The sequence below is a fragment of the Mytilus galloprovincialis genome, chromosome 9, assembly GCF_965363235.1.
Source record: "Mytilus galloprovincialis chromosome 9, xbMytGall1.hap1.1, whole genome shotgun sequence".
NCBI lineage: Eukaryota > Metazoa > Mollusca > Bivalvia > Mytilida > Mytilidae > Mytilus > Mytilus galloprovincialis.
This window is the reverse complement of record NC_134846.1, coordinates 94,353,987-94,378,654: the sequence shown is the minus strand read 5'-3', so window position 1 is coordinate 94,378,654 and position 24,668 is coordinate 94,353,987. Positions and strand designations below refer to the sequence as shown.

At 33.8% G+C, this 24,668-nt stretch overlaps 1 protein-coding gene across 3 annotated transcripts in view; it reads left to right on the top strand.

The window, feature by feature from the left end:
* The window catches only part of LOC143046419 (serine/threonine-protein kinase SMG1-like), a 141,516-nt gene that overhangs the window by 44,412 nt on the left and 72,436 nt on the right, over window positions 1-24,668 (top strand). For all 3 annotated transcript variants that reach the window (XR_012969160.1, XR_012969159.1, XM_076219583.1), the window contains exons 33-47: window positions 51-111; window positions 300-392; window positions 949-1,140; window positions 2,202-2,334; window positions 3,400-3,573; window positions 4,329-4,479; window positions 5,256-5,475; window positions 5,921-6,091; window positions 7,363-7,494; window positions 9,318-9,412; window positions 11,435-11,533; window positions 12,117-12,267; window positions 16,081-16,179; window positions 16,778-16,878; window positions 18,120-18,273. Coding sequence is in view for 1 of the 3 variants with exons in the window: in XM_076219583.1 (XP_076075698.1) it covers window positions 51-111; window positions 300-392; window positions 949-1,140; window positions 2,202-2,334; window positions 3,400-3,573; window positions 4,329-4,479; window positions 5,256-5,475; window positions 5,921-6,091; window positions 7,363-7,494; window positions 9,318-9,412; window positions 11,435-11,533; window positions 12,117-12,267; window positions 16,081-16,179; window positions 16,778-16,878; window positions 18,120-18,273 (2,026 nt within the window). In the remaining 2 variants the exon portion in view is untranslated. The remainder of the gene's footprint in view (window positions 1-50; window positions 112-299; window positions 393-948; window positions 1,141-2,201; window positions 2,335-3,399; window positions 3,574-4,328; window positions 4,480-5,255; window positions 5,476-5,920; window positions 6,092-7,362; window positions 7,495-9,317; window positions 9,413-11,434; window positions 11,534-12,116; window positions 12,268-16,080; window positions 16,180-16,777; window positions 16,879-18,119; window positions 18,274-24,668) is intronic.

Here is a 24,668-nt window from a genome sequence, read left to right as displayed (position 1 = left end):
AGTTGTGAAATGGTCATAATGACTTTCATTAAGTCCATTGTTTATTTCAGCCATGGAAGTGTAGAATTACTAACAGATGAAAAAGCAGAAATTTTGTTCCTTTTACCAAAGGTAAGATACCAACATGAATGAGTAATAAGAATACCCAACACATTGATTAGATATATAATGTCAGAGTTCTGCAACATTTTCCTCAGTTATAAATTTATGAAAGTCCATATAACATTTAGCAACAATAGATTCTATCATTCTTATAATATAGTGTCTTGAAACCAAAGTACAGCATGATTTCTTTGTAGGGTACCAGTAATGAAGAGACGGGGAAGGTTCTGAGCGTGCTCAGTCAGATCCATACTTCATTCAGTAGTGAAGAAGATATCAGTGAAGACCAGGTATGATGATGACATTGACATATTTTATACGCCCAATGTTAAACCAGGTATGATGATTAAATTGTGATATTTTATACGCCCAGTGGTAGACCAGGTATGATGATTGAAATGAGATATTTTATACGCCCAATGGTAAACCACGTATGATGATTGAAATGAGATATTTTATACGCCCAATGGTAGACCAGGTATGATGATTAAATTGAGATATTTTATACGCCCAATGGTAGACCAGGTATGATGATTGAAATGAGATATTTTATACGCCCAATGGTAGACCAGGTATGATGATTGAATTGTGATATTTTATACGCCCGATGGTAGACCAGGTATGATGATTAAATTGAGATATTTTATACGCCCAGTGGTAGACAGAACTTAATAGTATGCTGATGTCCATCCATCTCTTCAAAATACTAATAAATCATTGTCTAAATCAGTAGAACTGTTGTACTTAATACAGTTTTTGCAGATTTTAATTTTTGAATACTTGTAATTAAGACTTCTCCTCCCTTGACTGATGTTATAATAGTTTGTATTTATTGTTTACCTACAGAATGAATGTGATGAAGGTGCAGAGACAACCAGAAGACAATTGTTGTCTTGTTGTTTATCATTACAAATAGCAAGTGAAGACTGTATTGACAAATTACTGAGTGTATGGAAACGAGTAGTTCATAGAGTGTACCACTATTACCAACTGTCAGCCAAGGCCTACTTCACTTACCTCCAACTCAATGGAGGAGAGGTAACACATTATAATACATTGTTCTCAACCAACTGTCAGCCAAGGCCTACTTCACTTACCTCCAACTCAATGGAGGAGAGGTAACACATTATAATACATTGTTCTCAATCAACTGTCAGCCAAGGCCTACTTCACTTACCTCCAACTCAATGGAGGAGAGGTAACACATTATAATACATTGTTCTCAATCAACTGTCAGCCAAGGCCTACTTCACTTACCTTCAACTCAATGGAGGAGAGGTAACACATTATAATACATTGTTCTCAATCAACTGTCAGCCAAGGCCTACTTCACTTAACTCCAACTCAATGGAGGAGAGGTAACACATTATAATACATTGTTCTTAATCAACTGTCAGCCAAGGCCTACTTCACTTACCTCCAACTCAATGGAGGAGAGGTAACACATTATAATACATTGTTCTCAATCAACTGTCAGCCAAGGCCTACTTCACTTACCTTCAACTCAATGGAGGAGAGGTAACACATTATAATACATTGTTCTCAACCAACTGTCAGCCAAGGCCTACTTCACTTACCTCCAACTCAATGGAGGAGAGGTAACACATTATAATACATTGTTCTCAATCAACTGTCAGCCAAGGCCTACTTCACTTACCTCCAACTCAATGGAGGAGAGGTAACACATTATAATACATTGTTCTTAATCAACTGTCAGCCAAGGCCTACTTCACTTACCTCCAACTCAATGGAGGAGAGGTAACACATTATAATACATTGTTCTCAATCAACTGTCAGCCAAGGCCTACTTCACTTACCTCCAACTCAATGGAGGAGAGGTAACACATTATAATACATTGTTCTCAATCCAGTCATTTATTCTTAATTGGTTGATTCCATGTTTTTTTGGATATAATGTATATGCATTGATTACACAAACATTTGATTAAAGCCATAGCTAGAAACAGTGCAATATTGTTTTCTAGTTTTGCTTTGGGTGTAAAGAAAATTGACATTCTGTTTTTAAAATTACAAGTGTTGATTCATAGATTGTTTTTCAATTCTTGATAGATTTATCTTTTGTGTTGTATATTTAACAGAAGACTCAGAGTGATGAAGATGGTAATGTTATAGGTACACTCAGATTATTACGGTTACTGGTCAAACATGCCTGGGAACTGAGGAATGTTCTGGAGCCTGGTCTGGCTAGTACACCTACAGCACCATGGAAAGGTAAAGTAATATAAAGTTAACATTAAGGTTGCCATGGTTACTGGTCAAACATGCCTGGGAACTGAGGAATGTTCTGGAGCCTGGTCTGGCTAGTACACCTACAGCACCATGGAAAGGTAAAGTAATATAAAGTTAACATAAAGGTTGCCATGGTTACTGGTCAAACATGCCTGGGAACTGAGGAATGTCCTGGAGCCTGGTCTGGCTAGTACACCTACAGCACCATGGAAAGGTAAAGTAATATAAAGTTAACATTAAGGTTGCCTGGTTACTGGTCAAACATGCCTGGGAACTGATGAATGTCCTGGAGCCTGGTCTGGCTAGTACACCTACAGCACCATGGAAAGGTAAAGTAATATAAAGTTAACATTAAGGTTGCCATGGTTACTGGTCAAACATGCCTGGGAACTGAGAAATGTTCTGGAGCCTGGTCTGGCTAGTACACCTACAGCTCCATGGACAGGTAAAATATTATAAAATGTACACTTAGGTTGCCATGGTTACAGGTTGTGTATGCCTGGGAACTGAGAAATGTTCTTTAGTTAGGACTGACTGTGTATGCCTACTACATCAACACTATCCTGTGAAATATGATAAGAAGTATTCAAAGGCTGAGAATCTCAACAGGAAAGTTTGAAATAGCATCATTGAATAGATAACAGCAAAAATAGTAAATGTTAATCTGAAACTTATTTTATATATTTCACGAGTTATTCCACTGTTGTCTCCTAGCTAAGTTGACCATACTTATATGATAGACAGAGTGTTTCTAACTTACTTTGGGATAAATAATGGGTACAAGATATGTAGCCGATATGTCAAATTTGGATCTTCCCTTCTAAAAATATATCAAAAACATTAGAAAATCTCTAAAATAAATCTGATAGGTCAGCTAGAAAGGTGTTAATTTGAAAATAACTTGGTTAACAGTATTTTTGTAATTAAGGAACTATTCCTTAATTATTTCCCAGACTTAGTCACACTGAGTTATTTAGTAGAGTGTTTCTTACTTATTGTATATCACACCATTCTATTTCTGTTACTTTATCATAATTTTTATTGCAGGAATTATTCCTCAGTTGTTTTCCAGACTAAGTCACCCAGAGTTGTATGTTAGACAGAGTGTTTCTGACTTGTTGTGTAGAGTAGCCCATGATGCTCCACATTTAATTGTTTATCCTGCTGTTGTTGGTTCATCTTCATTTAATAAATCTGACAGCAAAGATTCAGGAAGAGAAGGTAAATACCCTCAATATAATTTCATTTTCATCTAATTTGATACATTTTGTTGATGGTAAAAAGTAATTGTCACACTATGATAGTTAATTTATTATGAGTGAAATATGTACTTTTGTTGGTAAAAATTAAACATGAATTATTTAAATATTTTGTTCTTAAATTTATTGAAGACAGTTTCATCAGAAAACATATCTTTGTATCCACCGCTGTCAAACTGTATGCATGTAAAGCATAATTTGTTATGTTGAAAGACTGCTGAGTTTTAATTTTGCCAACTGCTCTGTGTATCAACACTAGTCAAAATGTAAATATGTATTTGGTTATATTTAAAGACTTCTGAGTACATAACTAATAGACATATCTTTGTGTCCACACTTGTCAAATGTAACCTGCATGTGTATACAGAGTAGTTTGGTATATTGGAAGACTAATGAGTAACTTTCTAACAAACATCTCTGTGGGTCTTCACTTTTAAACTATGTTTGTCAAACAGTACAATGTTATATATGTTAAGACTACTGAGAAACCCTTCAACAGACATCTCTGAGTGTCCACACTTGTCAAACTGTATGTATGTAAAACTGTATTTGGTTATATCTAAAGACTACTGAGTACATATCTAATAAACTTCTCTTTGTGTCCACACTTTTCAAATGTTAACTATATGTATATGTATATGTATTAAAGGACTTTGACAGACATCTCTGTGTGTCCACACTTGTTAAACTGTATGTATTTAAACTGTTATATTTAAGGACTTCTGAGTAACTATCTAACAGAACAACTGGATGAGAATTCTGATGATTGTAACTCTCAGGAAGATGAAGATATAGAGGATCCCTCTAGTAAAATGTTACAGGGCTGTCTGATGTCTATAGTAGAAATATTGTCTTATAACAATCCAAAGTAAGTACATTATCAACATCCTTTAGTTATTCATATCACCTCTTTTCATGTGACCTCGCTATTTCGCAAAGCATAAGAGTTTAGTGGTTTCCAAGTTATTCAAAAAGAAATCCAAATATTCATGCATTTTTGCAATCTGATAAAAGACAGCTCCTTTGTCCATGCATTGCTTGCAAGAATCTCTAAAATGTTTTGTACTTTAAATCAGACCAAAATTATAACCAGAAAAAAAGCTAATGAAAAATGCAAAAATAAACCACTTTACAATATAATTCTTTAGATACAGTATTATAACAATACTTAACATATTAAGGGCTGTTCCATAAAATCATACATGCGAACCAGGGATGACACCTCCAAATCTCATCTATAGGTTGGTGTCATCTTTGTTTTTGCATAGTTGAGTTGTAAATGATTACCCCATTTTTAAAGTGCCTTCCTTGGGTACCATAAGTGCTTTAATGGAACTGCCTTAATTCTTATACTGTTAAATAACTTTTATTCGTTGGGTATCAATATTAGTGGTTTCTAAGATGGATTTATCCACAAATTTAAATATCCAACAAAAGATAACCAATTTTGTCCAAATCAATCCAGGGAAAGACCTTAAATCTAAAATTCATGAATTTAAGACCCCATTAACATAGAACTTTAAACTACAAATTTTAATTGGTACCCACAATTAAGTACTTTCACGGTAAGTAAAAAGTGTGTGTAGAATCATTGTAATGATTTGTTCTTCATATTGACTTTAATGTACTGATTTTTACTTGTAGGATGATATCAGAAGTTAAACAATTAGTTCAGGAGTTACGTAGAATTACCTTACTGTGGGATGAACTCTGGCTGGGAACATTAAACCAACAACATCAAGATGTAACACGTAAACTTCAACAACTTGAGAGTGAGGTCAAGAAGGTCAACACTAACTCAGCTCTGACCAAAGATGAGAAGTTAGCCATCATTAGAGAAAAACATAAGACTATAATGAAACCAGTGAGTATTATCTATCTTAAAAGAAGTCTTAAAGTCAAGAAATCACTGTTTTACTCAAAACAATGTGGTGTCCATTTATACAATATATAAAGATAAAAAGAAGTGGCATGATCAAATGATTACTGTAAATACAAATCTAGCTGAAGTGCTCATTGTTAAAAGATTCAGAGACAATCTATAATTTTTTGTCTGTATTACTCAACTTAATAAGAATGACCAAACAATTGGTATCAGTTGACTGTAAATTTGGATGTCCATGTCAATTACCCATTTATTCAAAGTTTTATTTAAAGTTTGAATACACGATATAAACACAAGCTCTATTAAGCTTTTCAAAATGACTGATGTATCTTATCTTGAGTGAAATCAAAGTTATCTGAAGTTGATTTATTCTTTAATGTTTTGTTAGTGACATGTGACTTTAAGAATATAAAAATATTTGTAGACATTATATGCATTGGAGAAGTTACAAGAGATAACATCACAGCCACCAGAAACACCACAGGAGGAATGGTTCAAAGATACCTATGGTAAACTCATTGATGCTGCAATTGTGAAACTACGTAATCCAACCAATCCCAGCCATCCTAACAACAGCTGGCAACTTTTTAAACAGGTAAGTAATCCAACCAATCCCAGCCATCCTAACAACAACTGGCAACTTTTTAAACAGGTTAGTAATCCAACCAATCCCAGCCATCCTAACAACAGTTGGCAACTTTTTAAACAGGTTAGTAATCCAACCAATCCCAGCCATCCTAACAACAACTGGCAACTTTTTAAACAGGTTAGTAATCCAACCAATCCCAGCCATCCTAACAACAGCTGGCAACTTTTTAAACAGGTAATTAATCCAACCAATCCAAGCCATCCTAACAACAGCTGGCAACTTTTTAAACAGGTAAGTAATCCAACCAATCCAAGCCATCCTAACAACAGCTGGCAACTTTTTAAACAGGTAAGTAATCCAACCAATCCAAGCCATCCTAACAACAGCTGGCAACTTTTTAAACAGGTAAGTAATCCAACCAATCCAAGCCATCCTAACAACAGCTGGCAACTTTTTAAACAGGTAAGTAATCCAACCAATCCAAGCCATCCTAACAACAGCTGGCAACTTTTTAAACAGGTAAGTAATCCAACCAATCCAAGCCATCCTAACAACAGTTGGCAACTTTTTAAACAGGTTAGTAATCCAACCAATCCAAGCCATCCTAACAACAGTTGGCAACTTTTTAAACAGGTAAGTAATCCAACCAATCCAAGCCATCCTAACAACAGCTGGCAACTGTTCAAACAGATTAGTAATCCAACCAATCCCAGCTATCCTAACAACAGTTGGCAACTTGTCAAAAAGGTTAGACTTCAGCCTATCCCAGCCATCAAAACAACACCTCACATCTGTTTTTTTAACAAGCCTGTTTAAACATTAAATACTTTCTTATTTTTCTTTCTTACATAAATTTTCTTTATTATAAAAATCAGAAGATGTTGTATGAATGCCAATGAGACAACACTCCACCAAAGACCAAATGACACAAGTCAACAAATAAGTAACTGATTGACTGATTTACCTTAATATAGAGAACTTTTGACGATATTAGTTAATTATGACATCTTGAATTTCACAACCTTCATCTTAGATCTATTTATTCTGTTCAAACATTGTATAGATATTGTTAAATGAGGCATCTAAATTATCACAACTTTCCTCTTATAGACATTTATTCTGTTGACAAAAATTAGATACATTAAATCCTTTCTTATGTTTCTTTTTTATGCACATTTAATTAAATGGCTGTTTTACAAGTATAAAAAGCACAATGTGAAGATGATTGTTATAAAAGGCATCTGAAATGTCAAAATCTATTTTTTGTTTTTTAACAGTTACATGCTAGTTTACAACAGAAAGCACAGAAGCGAAGCAGTTTAATACTGAGAATGGAAAAGATAAGTCCTAACTTACAGGCTATGAAAGGGACAGTTATTGCTATGCCAGGTCTAGGCATGTCTGGAAAGGTAGGTTTTATCTTAAGACAAAAGTTTTAACCTTCAGGCGATGAAAGGGACATTTATTGCTATGCCAAGAAAGGTAGGTTTTTATCTTCAGACAAAGGGATTATATTACAATACTAGGACAAAACATGCCTGTAAAAGTAGAAACTAGATTCCTTACCTAATGCAAACTAAAGTTGGCTTTCAGAAGTAAAGTTCCTTCATTAATTGGCAAGTGGATAGTTTTTATACGACCTATTTTTTGCGGTCGTATATTGGTATGACATTGGCGTCGTCGTCGCATTTTTCTTGGGTTTTGCACTATAACTTTAGTTTAAGTAAATGGAAATCTATGAAATTTAAACTCAAGGTTTATAACCACAAAAGGAAGGTTGGGATTGATTTTGGGAGTTTTGGTCTCAACAGTTTAGGAATTAGGGGCCAAAAAGGGGCCCAAATAAACATTTTTCTTGAATTCGCACCATAACTTGAGTATAAGTAAATAAAAATCTATGAAATTTCAACACAAGGTTTATGAACACAAAAGGAAGGTTGGGATTGATTTTGGGAGTTTTGGTCCCAACAGTTTAGGAATAAGGGGCCAAAAAGGGGCCCAAATAAGCATTTTTCTTGGTTTTCGCACCATAACTTTATTATAAGGAAATAGAAATCTATGAAATTTAAACACAAGGTTTATGAACACAAAAGGAAGGTTGGTATTGATTTTGGGAGTTTTGGTCCCAACAGTTTAGGGGCCCAAAGGGTCTAAAATTAAACTTTGTTTGATTTCATCAAAAATTGAATAATTGGGGTTCTATGATATGTCGTATCTAACTGTGTAAGTAGATTCTTATTTTTGGTCCTGTTTTCAAATTGGTCTACATAAAGGTCCAATGGGTCCAAAATTAAATTTAGTTTGATTTTAACAAAAAATGAATTCTTGGAGTTCTTTGATATGCTGAATCTAAACATGTACTTAGATTTTTGATTATGGGCCCAGTTTTCAAGTTTGTCCAAATCTGGGTCAAAAATCAAACTTTGTTTGATTTCAACAAAAATTGAATTTGTGGGGTTCTTTGATATGCTGAATCTAAGCATGTACTTAGATTTTTTTATTATGGGCCCAGTTTTCAAAATGGTTCAAATCGGGGTCCAAAATTAAACTCTGTTTGATATCAACAAAAATTGAATCCTTGGCATTCTTTGATATGCTGAATCTAAACATGTATTAAAATTTTTGATCATAGGCCCAGTTTTCAAGTTGGTCCAAATCAGGGTCAAAAATTAAATTTGTTTGATTTCAACAAAAATTGAATATATGGGGTTCTTTAATATATGCTGAATCTAACCATGTATTTAGATTTTTGATATTGGACCATAATAGGTAAATGTCCAATTTAAAATTTTTAAGTTTTTAAGTTCAAGTTCTTAGACCACATTCATTCTGTGTCAGAAACCTATGTTGTGTCAATTATTTAATCACAATTCAAATTTAGAACTATATCAAGCTTGAATGTTGTGTCCATACTTGCCCCAACTATTCATGGTTCAAACTCTGCTGTTGTATAAAGCTGTGCCCTGTGGAGCATCTGGTTAACATCTGTGTTAAAACTTGAAAATGCTTCATGTATGACTTTTAAAATGTTTGTATAATCTCAAGATAACATTTTGTTTCAATATTGACAGGGATAGGTTTACTTATCATTTTGGCTAAATTGTGGAAAACAAATCAGCATTTTAGTGCTGATGGTCATATGATATTGTTCCAGATGTTGCCCTTCATTGACACATATAGACATAATTATAATTATTTTGATTAGTAAATAGAACTTTTTTTTTATTGTCAGATGGTGTCTGTTGAATCTGTCTCTAACACAGTACAAATACTGCCAACTAAAACTAAACCTAAGAAGTTAGTTCTCCTGGGTTCAGATGGCAAGAAGTAAGTATGACTGTATTAACATTCAGATCAGAAGAAATAGATTCAATTAAAACCAGTTTGACATTCTCTTTAAAAAACAATTTTGAATTGACGATTTGTTCTCATTTTAATCAATAATGGTCCATTCAGTTATTCTCAATAAATGTATAGGATGAGTCACAATCAATGTGGTAGTTAAATCTGTACACACATTAAATGCATAGTAAGCATAAGATTATAAAAATATCTTCCTATGTGGATCTCATATTGTTGGTTAAGTTTTGTGTATACATGTTGTAAATTTGTCACAATTATAGTTTAAAGGGGCACTAGCTGTCAAATTCATGGTCACTGATTTGACTCAAATTCCCATATTTGATTTATAACAATGTAAAACATTTATCCAAACTATCAAAAGTCTAAAATAAACAGTTTACAGAGCATAGGGTAGATAATATATAGGTTCGTTTTGTGTGTATTTTAGTCCATACGCCATCTAATTAACTATCAATTTGACCTCAGATGACCATATAAGCGATGTAAACATAAAGAAAGGTATGAATAGATTAAACCAACACGTGCAATTGGATTTTTATAGGTCTGTTTGATTTTATTTTATAGATTAACAAGAATGTGTCCATAGTACACGAATGCCCCACTCGCACTATCATTTTCTATGTTCAGTGGACCGTGAAATTGGGGTCAAAACTTTAATTTGGAATTAAAATTAGAAAGATCATATCATAGGGAACATGTGTACTAAGTTTCAAGTTTGATGTAACTTTAACTTCATCAAAAACTACCTTGACCAAAAACTTTAACCTGAACTTCGCACTATCATTTTCTATGTTCAGTGGACCATGAAATTGGGGTCAAAACTATAATCTGGCATTAAAATTAGAAAGATGATATCATGGGGAACAAGTGTACTAAGTTTCAAGTTGATTGGACTTCAACTTCATCAAAAACTACCTTGACCAAAAACTTTAACTTGAAGCGGACGGACGAACGGACGAACGGAGGCACAGACCAGAAAACATAATGCCCCTCTACTATCGTAGGTGGGGCATAAAAATAGATGTTTCTCATTGTTTTTAACCATATAAGAATGATTTTATGTGCATCGAATTAGTAATCAAATGATTAACCGTAGTTTCACTCTCATTGTTGACATTCTTTTTCTTCAAATAACCAGTACACGTACAATACATGCGTTGTCAATCTCTAGCTAGGGGTCAAATTGAAGTTCACATGAATACGGATTTAAAGAGGTCGGCTCATTCACTTGCAAGTGAATAACTAATTATCAATGTTTCTTAGCGTAATTTGACAATGAATAGCCATTTAGTTACAGTGGAGTCCCCGATGTCCGCGCGGCCCGTGTTATCGCGCATTAGCTGATTTCGTCATATCAACACAGTAACACATACAAAATCGTACTTGTTATTGTTTTAGCCTTCAGAAGGGATAAAAAAGAATAAAATTGATAAGTGCATTTACAATATTTGGCCAATTTACATTAAAAAAAAAATGCATCATCAGATAAAATTAGTTTTATTGAAGTCAAATTAATATCAGATTGAAATATTTTTGGCTCTGCATCCTTGGAAGTGTGTTTGGTACAAACTCAGCTATATTTCGTAGTGTAAAATCTTTCCTTTATTCCAAATAAGCTATTTTTGGAAGGCATGCATGAAATCACCGGACATTGGAGGAACTCTCAGAACAGGGGTTTCCCTAATTTTGGACCCACATTACACAAAATCTAGAGGATGAAACCATACAAACAGAAGATTATATGAAATAAAAGTATATTACAAACGTGTTCACACAAAATTATCCAATTATTGGTTTTATCATTTGAAAGAAGTGAAGTCATAAGTCTTAGGTGCGCGGATACACCGGACTGCACCGTATGTAAAATACATGCATCATTTTTTTTTATTTGAAGTTTCATATGATTTTAAACATTGTTAAAGTATTCAAAGTTGTTAGTTATCTGTGCACATTGAAACAATTCATGATTGTATTTATATTTTATAGATACCCGTATTTATTCAAAGGACTTGAAGATTTACATTTAGATGAAAGAATTATGCAGTTCCTAAGTATTGTCAATAATATGTTTGTTAGTAACTCCAGGTAAGTTGGAGAGGTTTCAAATTCAATCCAGCTAGTTTAAATCTGTCTATAATTTTACATATATTATTCAAATGCTCATTTAACGCTTTCCCTATCACAATTATATAGTTAAGGTACAAAACTGATATATGCCATTGCAACCCATGCAAGGCTGATTCTATTATCCTTTGTAATGATGAAGCAGCATTGCACTACCAGAAGTGCAAGGCAGTATATTGATATAATCCTCCCATTGGTGTGGCAAGCACAGTCTTTTCCTTATCACACAGTTTCATTGGAATTTGATGATACCCCATGTCTAGTTCTAAAGAAGATTCGAGCTGTTAAGTGCATATATATGAATTGTCCTATATTCTTAGAATTGGATGAGAATCTTTAGTTGTTCTATCATTCAACTTTCGATAGTCGACACATTATCTCCATGATGAATCCTTTTTCTTTACTAAAACAGAATAAAATTGACTAATTTAGACACTGTTCAAATAGCAGACGGTACCCTATAGAAATCTATACTTCCTACTACATGTCATTCAGAAAGTCTATTGTATCTGTCTTATAACGGTATCTATTTATTGTATTTCAGTGGAGAGCAACAGTTGTACAGAGCTAGACATTACTCTGTGACCCCATTAGGACCACGGTCGGGCCTGATTCAGTGGGTTGATGGGTCTACACCTTTATTTAGTCTGTACAAAAGATGGCAACAAAGAGATGCTCTGGCTCAGTCTTTGAAAGTAAGACACAAATGTTATTAATTCTTATGAAGAGATTTTTAGAAATAGATGTTTTACATATTTGATCAAAAGTCAATTGATTATTTGCAATGACTTTGTATTCAATGTCCTTCATTATATAACTTAAACTTCTTTCTTTTTGATCGCTGTAGGAATTGAGACAAAACATGACAGATTTGATTCTTTGATCAGTGTTTATAATTAAAAAGTTTGATGTCCAGATGGCATTATTTATTATATTAAAAAACTTATAATGATCATATGGGAATGTTTGCTATATTAAATTGTTTGGAAAAGGGATACCATAAAAAAAAAAGTAGGCTAAATTCAATCCCTGAATCATCTTTTACAGGTTTGAAATAAGAAAATACTTACTGAAATTTTAAATATAAATTTAAAAAAAAAAATTTTTTTGTACTTTCATTACTATTTTTATGCAGTTAAGCTGCATTATGCGAGCACCCTAGATTTGTGTTCTACCCAATAAATGCTGAAATACTTGCCATTGTTATTATCTAGCTCGCTATTATGTTATATATAACTAATTGGACACTTGTTTAATACTTTTTATTCTGGATTACAAAAAATATGACCAGAAAAAACTTAAATGATCGTCGATTTATCCAAAAGTTTTAAAGTTACACATAGGAAGTAGTGCTTATTAAGAATCATTGTGTAGTTCATTATGACTTGTGCTTTTAGCTAAGATGTCAAAGAACAATTGTACGAAATATTTAATCGCCGAAAATCTCTTAAGACAAGTAGTTTAGATTTCCCAAATGACAAAAGTCGTAGGAATATTGTTTGTCATCAATACGTAGTACAACTATGTCAGTAGTCTATTATATAATAAGTTCAACTGTTCATGCTGTTGGCTGCAATTTCAAATTAGAAAAAGAAATTTCCGTAGCTTTTCAATTTGGAGGCAGGTGTGTAAATAAGCGGTGGTCCAAGATCCGCGACCTTCCACTTTTGCAAACAAAATTTCGAATAGGATAGTTGGTTTCTAGCCACGCCCGACGTAGTCACCTTCCACTTGAAAGAAAATAAGAAATTACTATGCAAACCTTTTTACCATGTTCACCAAAGTCTCCAATTAAACGAGCTAAAAACTTATTTTTATCATTATTATTCATGACAGCGATGTTCATTTTGTTCAACCGTTAGCTTTATACAGAAAATCGCCGACAAATATTGTATAAATTCGAGTTTTTAAAAATCGTATCTGATTGACAAAAACAACATTGTAAACACATAACAATGGCGGCCGTGAAGACAAAATTTTACAATATCGGATCCGATTCCTGAAGCGGATAAGGGTAATTCCGGGTTAGGCGATCATTTACAAAATAAATCCAAGCAGGTGAAAAAATACATCTATGCATGGTAAATGAATATAAACACTAGAATTGTAAACCAAAAGATATATGTAAAAGAAAGAAAAAGCAGAAAAATATTTTATTCAGAAACTCAAAATTACTTTTTGACAAATTTTAATTTAAAAATCCAATACAATGTGACAGCTGAAAACAGTATATCTAACAATATACATGTTCATGGTCACAGTCTAAATTTTCTTTATAAATAATAAATGATGATAATGCATGTGAGATGCTTTTAAAGTGTAAACATATTACTGCAATTTCGAAGGGTTATTTGTTTTTCTCAATTTTGAAGGATCAATTAAAGCTGAGACTACTATAGTAGTCTCAGATTAAAGTAGCGGAAAGTTTCTTTCTTTATTTTCACAAATAATGCAACTATATTATATATACCTTAATGTAAGTAAATCATATGATATATAGGTGGCATTCTTTGGGCCACTCTACCCCTCCTGTTTGATAACTTTGAAACGGTCGAGCTCCCCACCCCTAAACCATATGAGGGGCAGATCCAGGATTTTAGGTTAGGACGGGCGCAAACTTAAATTTTTGCCGAGCAGAGCGAGGCTAAAAAAAATTTGAGGTAAAATTATCGGAATATTCTTTATTAAGCTGAGAACAACACATGCTTTGCAAATTTAAGGGGTGTAATCAAATGAAATATAGGAAGAGTCGCTGGGGGTCACCCCACCCCTCCTGTTTTAGAATTTAAAAAAATGTTCGAGATTCCCACCCCTAAACGATATATATTCATGTATGGGACAATATAACAAATCAGATGAAATATAGGGGGAGTCCCTTGGGTCACCCCATCACCCTCCTGTTTGAGAATTTAAAACCCGCTGAGATCGCCACTCCTTAACCGTATATATTCATGTACGGGACAATATAACAATTCAAATGAAAGATAGGGGGAGTCCCTGAGGTCACTGTTCACCCTCCTGTTTGAGAACTTGGAAATGGTCAAGATCCTTACCTCTAAACCATATATATAACAATAAAATTATAAATAATATAACAAATCAAATGAAATATTGGGGAAGTCCCTGTGGTCACCCCAACCCTCCTGTTTGAGAATTTGGAAACGGTCGAGATCCCCACACCAAAACAATATATATTCCTTGTACGGGCCAATATAACTAATAAATGAAATATAGGGGGAGTCCCTGGGGTCACCCTACCCCTCCTGTTTGAGAACTTGGAAACCAATGAGATCCCCACTCCTAAACCATATATATTCATGTATGGGACGATATTGCAAATAAAATGAAATGTAGGGGAAGTCCCTAGGGTCACCCTACCCCCAGTGGCGGATCCAGAAATTGTCATAAGTGGGGCCCGCTCCAGTCACGCTTCAGTGATTCCCTATATAAGCAATCAATTTTTTTCCCAAAAAGGGGGGCCGGGCCCCTGCCCCCCTAAATCCTCTGCCGACCCCTACCTGTTTGAGAACTTGAAAGCCGTTGAGATCCCCACCCCTAAATTATATATATTCATATGTATGGGACAAAATAACAAATCATTTACATTTACTATTGGCAGGTCAGTCAGACCTCACCTTTGATCCCTGTTGTAGTGAACATTTGTCTGATTCGTGTCTCATAACTTTTGTACTATAGAACACACACTCAGTTTTCTTTCCAGGGAAACTAGTCCATTCATACTATTACATGTTCATACTAAGTCAAATTGAACTTCTAGCAGTCAAATAAAACCAAGGTTAACTACCAAGTAGAACAACTGCAATCATTGGGAACTTGTACCACTGCAGACTCACCATAAAAAATATACATTGATATATGCATTGCTTTTGAAACCTTGATAACATATAGACTATTTGCAATAAATCATTAGATAAACATGAATGTACTATATATGAATGTTTAATGTTGAGGCAACATTGCCACGGTTTTCATAATTACGGTTGCCTTGGTTTTGGTTAACTGCCTTCAGCGCTTACAGCTCTTTGATTATATCATGGATTTGCCAAAGTTAACATACAAGGTTGGTGTTGAAGATTATGCTTTGACCTATAATGGTTTACTTTTACAAATTGTGACTTGGATGGAGAGTTGTCTCATCGTCACTCTTACCACATCTTCTTATATCTAATTATAGAAAATTTATATTTTGTTGAACATTTAGATTATTTGGCTCTCAGCACACATGAAGTCCACAAAAATAGGAATCTTTGAACTAATGATGAATCCAAACTGTAGAATTTGTAATTTTCTGTATACATATTCTATCATCTGTCATTTTAGGTATTTAAAGTTTTAAGCAGCACTTTGATGCTCTTAGTTAGAAAGATGTTCTGTCATAGTTTTAAGGCTAGCACTAATTTAGACCATGAAAATAAGAAACTTGAATTCTATGAAGAAATGATTACTGTCTGAATTTGATGTAAATGTAAAGTAAAATTTAATTTCAGAATCAGACAACTGGATCAACTAGCAGTACCACTACACCAAGTATTCTACGACCAAGTGAGATCTTCTACAACAAACTTACACCAGCTCTTAGAGATAAGGTAATAACTGTCCTTCTCCCTCTCTAAATAGCATCTCCCTCTCTAACTAACCTATCCCTCTCTAACTAACCTCTCCCTTAAAATAACCTCTCCCTCTCTAAATAACCTCTCCCTCTCTAAATAACCTCTCCCTCTCTAAATTACCTCTCCCTCTCTAAATACCTCTCCCTCTAAATAACTTCTCCCTCTCTAAATGACCTTTCCCTCTCTAACTAACCTCTCCCTCTCCAAATAACCTCTCTCTAACTAACCCCTTCCCTTCTATAAACCTCTCCCTCTCTTTCTAACCTCTCCCTCTCTAACTAACCTCTCCCTCTCTAAATAACCTCTCTCTCTCTAACCCCTTCCCCTTTATAAACCTCTCCCTCTAATTTACTTTTTCCTCTCTTTCTAACCTCTCCCTCTCTATCTAGCCCCTTCCCCTTTATAAACCTCTCCCTCTTTAACTAACCCCTTCTCCTCTAAATAACCTCTCCCTCTCTAACTAACATCTTATGTTTCATCTGTTCTGCTTATTTTTGAAATGTGATTATAGAATGAAAAGGGATTAAGCTCTGTAAAGTTTATTTTCACTGACATGTGACATTTATACTTTCAGGGTATTACAAATCTTGAAAACAGAAAGGAATGGCCTTTGTCCACACTGCGGTCAGTTTTACAGGAACTTATAGAAGAAACGCCGTCAGATTTACTTGCCAGGTAAAACAAATACTGCCTCTTCTTTGTCTACATACCTAATTTGATGTCTTGTATTTAATCATTTTATAGATAAAACTGCAGAAGTGATATTATGACCTGAGTATTTAGAATTCCTGATATGAACATATTCAGTTTCTATACACTTTTTTTACAAGAGAACCTTTGACCCTAGTATTTGAAAGTTGACTTTTACCTTACATTCTTTACAATAGAAACTTCAAACTAATGCAGAGCAAAAATTGAATTTTCAAACATTTGTTCAAAATTATTAATCTGTATCAAATGGGCAGTTTTAGCTCAGCCTTAATGTTAGCTTGATTTATTGTTGACATTACACTAACTGCAGTAATAATCAATAATATGTGACTACATTATTAAGTAGAGCACTTTTTGATGATTTTTTTTTTATCTTATATACATTTGATTCCTTTTATCTATGTAAGAAGTTATCTTCCAGCTGTGTACAGTTTGTGTGTTTTTTAATGGCTCTTGACTTGCAATGCCACACCATTTCTTCTGGCTTCACTCAGTTCCGTGCCAGGTTTATATAATATTATTTGGGTAAAGATTGCAGAAAATGCAATCAAACCCCTATGTTACTGACTTAATATCTAAATCTTCCAAGGCATATCTAAATTTTCCAAGGCTAATCACTACCATTTTGATACACACAATATAGTGCATTGATCATAACATTCTATACATCCTATCCATGAACATTCCAGAAGTTTATCAAATGTAATATATGCTCACATATTTAAGTCACAAAAGGATGTTACACCTGTCAAGAAAATTACATAACTTTTGCATGGCACAGGAGTTTATAATCTATTCTAAAAATATCAATGATGTCATTGTTAAAGTCATCTTTAAAAATTGGAGTTATTTCCCATTGTCCAGATTCAACTACAACCAATGTTTTATACTTGCAATGCTAAATTTGACTTCCAACTGATACATAAAGCAATCTTCACCATTTAGTGCTTACAAGCACTTTGATTATTTCTTTCTTAGGGAACTTTGTTGTTGTAGTACAGTGACTCAGTCAAATACCCGGTCTGGTTTTTATTTATTTTTCAAGGAACTTTGGTGTTGTACAGGGGCCAGTGAATGATGGCTGATCACTCAGGCCTATGCCAGGTCAACAGTTTTAATTTATTTTTCAGGGAACTTTGTTGTTGTAGTAAAGTGACCAGTGACTCAGTCACATGCCAGATCTACAGTTTTTATTTATTTTTCAGGGAACTTTGGTGTTGTAGTACAGGAGCCAGTGAATGGTGGCAGATCACTCAGGCCTATGCCAGGTCGACAGCTGTAATGTCAATGATTGGTTATATCATTGGTCTTGGAGACAGACATCTTGACAATGTATTAGTTGACTTAGCAACAGGAGAGGTAAGCGGCTGATCTTCTATTGACCATTTTTATGCTACTGCACAAAGTTTTTGGGTTAGTATAATGCTATGATGTCCTTAACTGTGTAGTCATCTGCGTTGTCCAAAGACACATTTGGTTTCTGTACAATAACTTTAGTTTAAGTGAATGGATCCCTAAGAAGTTTAATTTGAAGGTTCAGTATCACATAAAGAAGGTTGGGAATGATTTTTAGGGTTATGGTACCAACAGTTTGGGAATTAGGAGCAAAAAATGGGCCAAAAACAAGAATTTTTATAGTTTTTGGACAAAAACTTGTGTGGAAGTGTATGATCTATCTGAAATTTAACCACAATGTTCATATCACAAAGGGAAGACTGGGCTTGAGTTTGGGGTTAATTGCCCCAAACATGCAGGAATTAGGGGCAACAGAGGGGCCAAAACAAGCATTTTTATGGCCCCACAACTTAGTTGTCGGTGCCATATAGTTTTACCTTTGTCCGAAATTCTGTCATTCCGCAACAAACCATTATACGCACTTGTTGGCGTCATCGTCATCGTCTGAAAACATTTGGTTTTCGCACTATAAATTTAGTATAAGTAAATAGAAATCTATGAAATTTAAACACAAGGTTAAGGACCACAAAAGGAAGGTTGGGATTGATTTTGAGAGTTTTGGTCCCAACCATTTAGGAATTGGGGACCAAAAAGGGTCCAAATAAGCATTTTCTTGTTTTTTTGCACTTTTTCTTTAGTTTAAGTAAATAGAAATGTATGAAATTTCGACACAAGGTTTATGACCACAAAAGGAAGGTTGGGATTGATTTTGAGAGTTTTGGTCCCAACCGTTTAGGAATTAGGGACCAAATAGGGCCCAAATAAGCATTTTCTTGGTTTTCACACTATTTCTTTAGTTTAAGTAAATAGAAATCTATGAAATTTTGACACAAAGTTTATGACCACAAAAGGAAGGTAGGGATTGATTTTGGGCCTTGAGGTCCCAACAGTTTAGGAATTAGGGGCCAAAAAGGGGCCCAAATAAGCCTTTTTCTTGGTTTTCGCACCATAACTTTAGTATAAGTAAATACAAATCTATGAAATTTAAATACAAGGTTTATGACCATAAAAGGAAGGTTTGGATTGATTTTGGGAGTTTTGGTCCCAACAGTTTAGGAATAAGGGGCTTTGTTTGATTTTATCAAAAATTGAATAGTGGGGTTCTTTGATATGCCGAATCTAACTGTGCATGTAGATTCTTAAATTATGGTCCTGTTTTCAAATTGGTCTACATTAAGGTCCAAAGGGTCCAAAATTAAACTAAGTTTGATTTTAACAAAAATTGAATCCTTGGGGTTCTTTGATATGCTGAATCTAAAAATGTACTTAGATTTTTGATTATTGGCCCAGTTTTCAAGTTGGTCCAAATCGGGGTCCAAAATTAAACTTTGTTTGATTTCAACAAAAATTGAATCTTGGGGTTCTTTGATATGCTGAATCTAACCATGTACTTTGATTTTGGATATTGGACCATAATAGGTTATTTCCAATTTAAAATTTAAAGTTTTTAAGTTTAAGTTCTTAGACCACATTCATTATGTGTCAGAAACCTGTGTTGTGTCAATTATTTAATCACAATCCAAATTCAGAGCTGTATAAAGCTGCGCCCTGTGGAGCATCTGGTTGGTATGTGAGTAAACAATGATGAGTTGCAGATCAATTTTAAGTTTTGTTCTGCTCCGCTAATTTTTTGTTGAAATTGCAGGCTTTGGACTTTGAAAAATTGTTGAAAATCACAAGTTATATGGATTTTTTTTCTAAACTCTATCAGATATTGGGCTGATTTTTATGGCCCCACAACGAAGTTGTCGATGCCATATAGTTTTACCCTTGTCCGAAATTTCGTAATTCCGTCATTCCGCAACAAACCATTATACAGAGTTTTTTCCTAAATGCCTTCAGATATTGGGATTTTTGGTATGTGAATTAACCATGATGAGTTAGTTACATATCAATTTTAAGTTTCGTTCCGCTCCACTAATTTTTGCAGAAATAACGGGCCTTTGACTTCTAGAAATTGTTGAAAATCACAGTTGTACAGACTTTTTTTCTAAACTCCTTCAGATATTGGGCTGATTTTTGTTACGGGAGTTAACCATGATGAGTTATAGGTCAAGTTTGAGTTTCGTTCCACTCCCTTAATTTTTGCTGAAATTACAGGCTTTTGACTTTGATAAATTGTTGAAAATCACAGTTATATGGACTTTCTTTCTAAATGCCTTCAAATATTTGGCTGATTTTTGTTATGTGAGTTAACCATGATGACTTACATATCAATTTTAAGTTTCGTTCCGCTCCACTAATTTTTGCAGAAATTACGGGCTTTTGACTTTGAGAAATTGTTGAAAAGCACAGTTGTACAGACTTTTTTTCTGAACTCCTTCAGATATTGGGCTGATTTTTGTTATATGACTTAACCATGATGAGTTATAGGTCAAGTTTAAGTTTTGTTCCAGTCCCTTAATTTTTGCTGAAATTATGGTCTTTTGACTTTGATAAATTATTGAAAATCACTGTTATACGGATTTTTTTTCTATACGCCTCCAGATTTTGAGCTGATTTTTGATATATGAGACTACCATCATGTTTGTGTCCACATGTGTTTATATTGAAATTGCAGATTTTTAATTTTTTTGGAACAGGGCCATTCATGTCGCTTTGACACATCTGGTTGGTATGTGAGTTAACCATGATGAGTAACAGATCAAGTTTAAGTTTTGTTCCGCTCCACCAATTTTTGCCGAAATTATGGGGTTTAGACTTTGGTAAATTGTTGAAAATCACAGTTATACAGACTTTTTTTCTAAACTCTTTCAGATATTGGGCTGATTTTTGGTATGTGAGTTAACCTTGATGAGTAACAGATCAAGTTTAAGTTTTGTTCTGCTCCGCTAATTTTTGCTGAAATTACGGGCTTTGAACTTTGATAAATTGTTGAAAATCACAGTTATAAGGACCATTTTTCTAAATTCTTTCAGATATTGGGATGATTTTTGGCTTGTGAGTTAACTAAGATGAGTTAAAGATCAAGTTTAAATTTTGTTCCGGATAGGCTAATTTTCACGAAATTACAGGCTAATGACTTTGATAAATTGTTGAAAATCATAGCTATACAGATTTTATTCTGAACGCTTTCAGATATTGGGCTAATTTTTTGGTATGTAAGTTACTCATTATGAGTTACAGATCAAGTTTAAGTTTCGTTCCTCTCCACTAATTTTTGCCAAAATTAAGGGTTTACAACTTTGAAAATTGTTGAAAATCACAGTTATACAGACTTTTTTTCTATACACCTATTTTTGATATCTGAGACTACCAACATGTTTGTGTCCACATGTGTTTCTGTAAATTCAGAATTTATTATTGATTTTGTCATTTTAGGCTAAAAATGCGATTTTGATTTTTGCAATACTCAGAGAAAAATCCTGTTTGATTCAAAGAAAAAAATCCAAAATGCGAGTTTTAATTATTGCGATGATAACCCTGTCGCAATATTCACAATAATAAAAACATGGCAATAATTTCTGAATTTACAGTATTGAAATTTTTCAACATTTTGAGACGGGGCCATTTGTGTCGCTTTGACACATCTTGTTTTTTTTTAGATTCCAGACAATAAATTTGTTTAAGTGAATGAATCTCTATAATTGTACTATTATGTTTCATACTACAAGTGGAAGGCAAAGATTGAGTTTGGGCATAATTTCTCTAAGGGGGAGGGTGTTCAAAAATGTGAGAAGTGGGGTAATTTTTTAAAAGGAGTTCATACATTGTTTCTTCAAAAAAATTTGGAAAGGTTTTAAGAAGAAATCTTAATTGAACAGTATTTTGTAATAGATTTTTAAGATCCTTGACCACATTAATTTTGTGTTAGAAACCTATATTATGTCAAAATTTTTATCAGAATCCAATTTACAGACATTATCAATTGGTCTGAGTCCAAAGGGTTCAAAATTTTATTTTGTTTGTTGTCATAAAAAAAAACTATTTTTGGGGTTATTTGATATGTTAAATCTAACCATGTATTTAGATGGACATAGAATAGTGTAAGTGGAGCTTGGTATACTAAATATGGACAAATATTCTTGTATTATTTTTCTTAGTATCTGCTATCATGTTTCAAATTAGATGGATATACAGTTTCCTTATTAGCAAATTTATAATTATGCTTAAAAATAAAAACATTTGATCTATGATAAAAACAAGGAGTGAAAAAGGATACTACAGTTGAAATAATACGAAGATAGTAAAAACCAACATATCCGTGCCTCAAGTGAACATTATTCTGAAGTACTTCACAGATGTAATTTTTCTGTTAAAATTTCAAGAGCTTAAAGGGGTGAAATTTAGTGAATTAATGAGAACAATGTCTTTATAGTGTTGACATTATACATTTCAATCATTGAGTTGTCAGTTTGATAACAAGCACAAATTATAGTTTTGGTCCAAAGTTATGAAGCATAAGTTTGTATTGCTTACTTGAATGCCTAACAGGAGATTATACTCTAGAGTGACAAAAAGGTTAAATAACTAGATCAGAAAAAGTTTTGACCTTAATGGTGACTGAATTAATTCAACTCGGCTATCAAAAGTGAAGAACAGTTGACATTGACAACTTATATTGATCGATTGATTGGTTTTAAACATCCCTTTCAGCAGTATTGTTCTATTTTATGGCAGTCACTTTTTATTGGCAGAGGAAGCCAGAATGTCCTGTATGAACCACAATCTTTGGTAGGAAAACTGATAATCCTAGTCAATTGAGATGGGAGTTATGGCATCAACCACTTAGTGGAATTTAAACTCTCAACCTCAGTGTTGAAAGGCTGGTGGTACTGTAGTTCGACTAAGAGCATCAAATGACACAGAAATTAACAACTACAGGCCCCTAAATTCTGTATAAGGAGATATAAAAAAGGAAGATTTGGTATGATTGCCAATGATGACAACTCTTCACAAGAGACCAAATGACACAGAAATTAACAACTACAGGTCACTGTATGGCCTTGAACAATGAGCAAAGCCCATTAGGAATCCTTGTGTAGTTTATTATGACCTGTACTTTTGGCAAAGATGTCAAAGAACAATTGTATGAAATATTTAATCACCGAAAAGTAGTTTAGATTTCCCAAATGGCAAAAGTTGTAGGAATATTGTTTGTCATCAATACGTATTACAACGTCAGTAGTCTAATATACAATAAGTTGGCGGCAATTTCAAATTAGCGATGGTCCAAGGTCCGCAACCTTCCACTTTTGCATGCGGAAATTCGACTTGGTTTCTAGCTACGCCCGACGGAGTCACCTTCCACTTGAAAGAAAATAAGAAATAACTTTGCAAACCTTTTCACCAAAGTCTCCAAATAATTATCATTATTATCATTATAATTAATGACAGGGATGTTCATTTTGTTCAGCCGCTAGCTTCATACAGTAAATCGCCCAAATAATGTGTAAATTCGAGTAAATCATATCTGATTGACAAAAACGACATTGCAAACACATTAAAATGGCTACCATGAAAACGAAATTTACAATATTGGATCCCATTCCGGATGCGGATAAGGGTAATTCCGGGTTTTGGCGATCAACTCAAAAAAAAATTCAGACAGGTGACAAAATTCATCTATGCATGGTAAATAAATATAAACACTAGAACTGAAAACCAAAAGATATATGTAAAAGAAAGAAACAGCAGAAAATATTTTATAGACACTCAAAATTACTTTTTTTTAATGTCAAAATCCAATACAATGTGACAGCTGGGAACAGTATATCTAACAATATATATATATGTTCATGGTCACAGTATGAATTTTCTTTATCAGTGATAAATGATGATAATGCATGTGAGATACTTTTAAAGTGTAAACAAATTACTGTAATTTAAAAGGGGTATTTTGTTCTCAATTTTGAAGGGTCAATTAAAGTAGCTGGAAGTTTCTTACTTTATTTTCACAAATAATGCAACTAGTATATTATATAATACCTGAATGTAAGCAAATCATATGATATATAAGTGGCGTCCTTTAGGTCACTCTACCCTACCCCCTCCTGTTTGATAACTTGGAAACGGTCGAGATCCCCACCCCTAAACAATATATTCAAGTATAGGACAATATAATAAATCAAATAAAATATAGGGGAGTCCTTGGAGTCACCCACCCCTTAACCATATATATTCTTGTTTGTGACAATATGAAAAATCAAATGAAATATAGGGAGAGTTGAGGGGGAGTAGGAGGGTCCTGATCCCGAAATCCCAAGCTTAAAAACAGGAAATCCTGAGGTCCCAAATTTAAATAAATTTAAATCCCAACATCCCGAAAGGGTCAATCCTGAAATCTCGAGCTAAAAAGC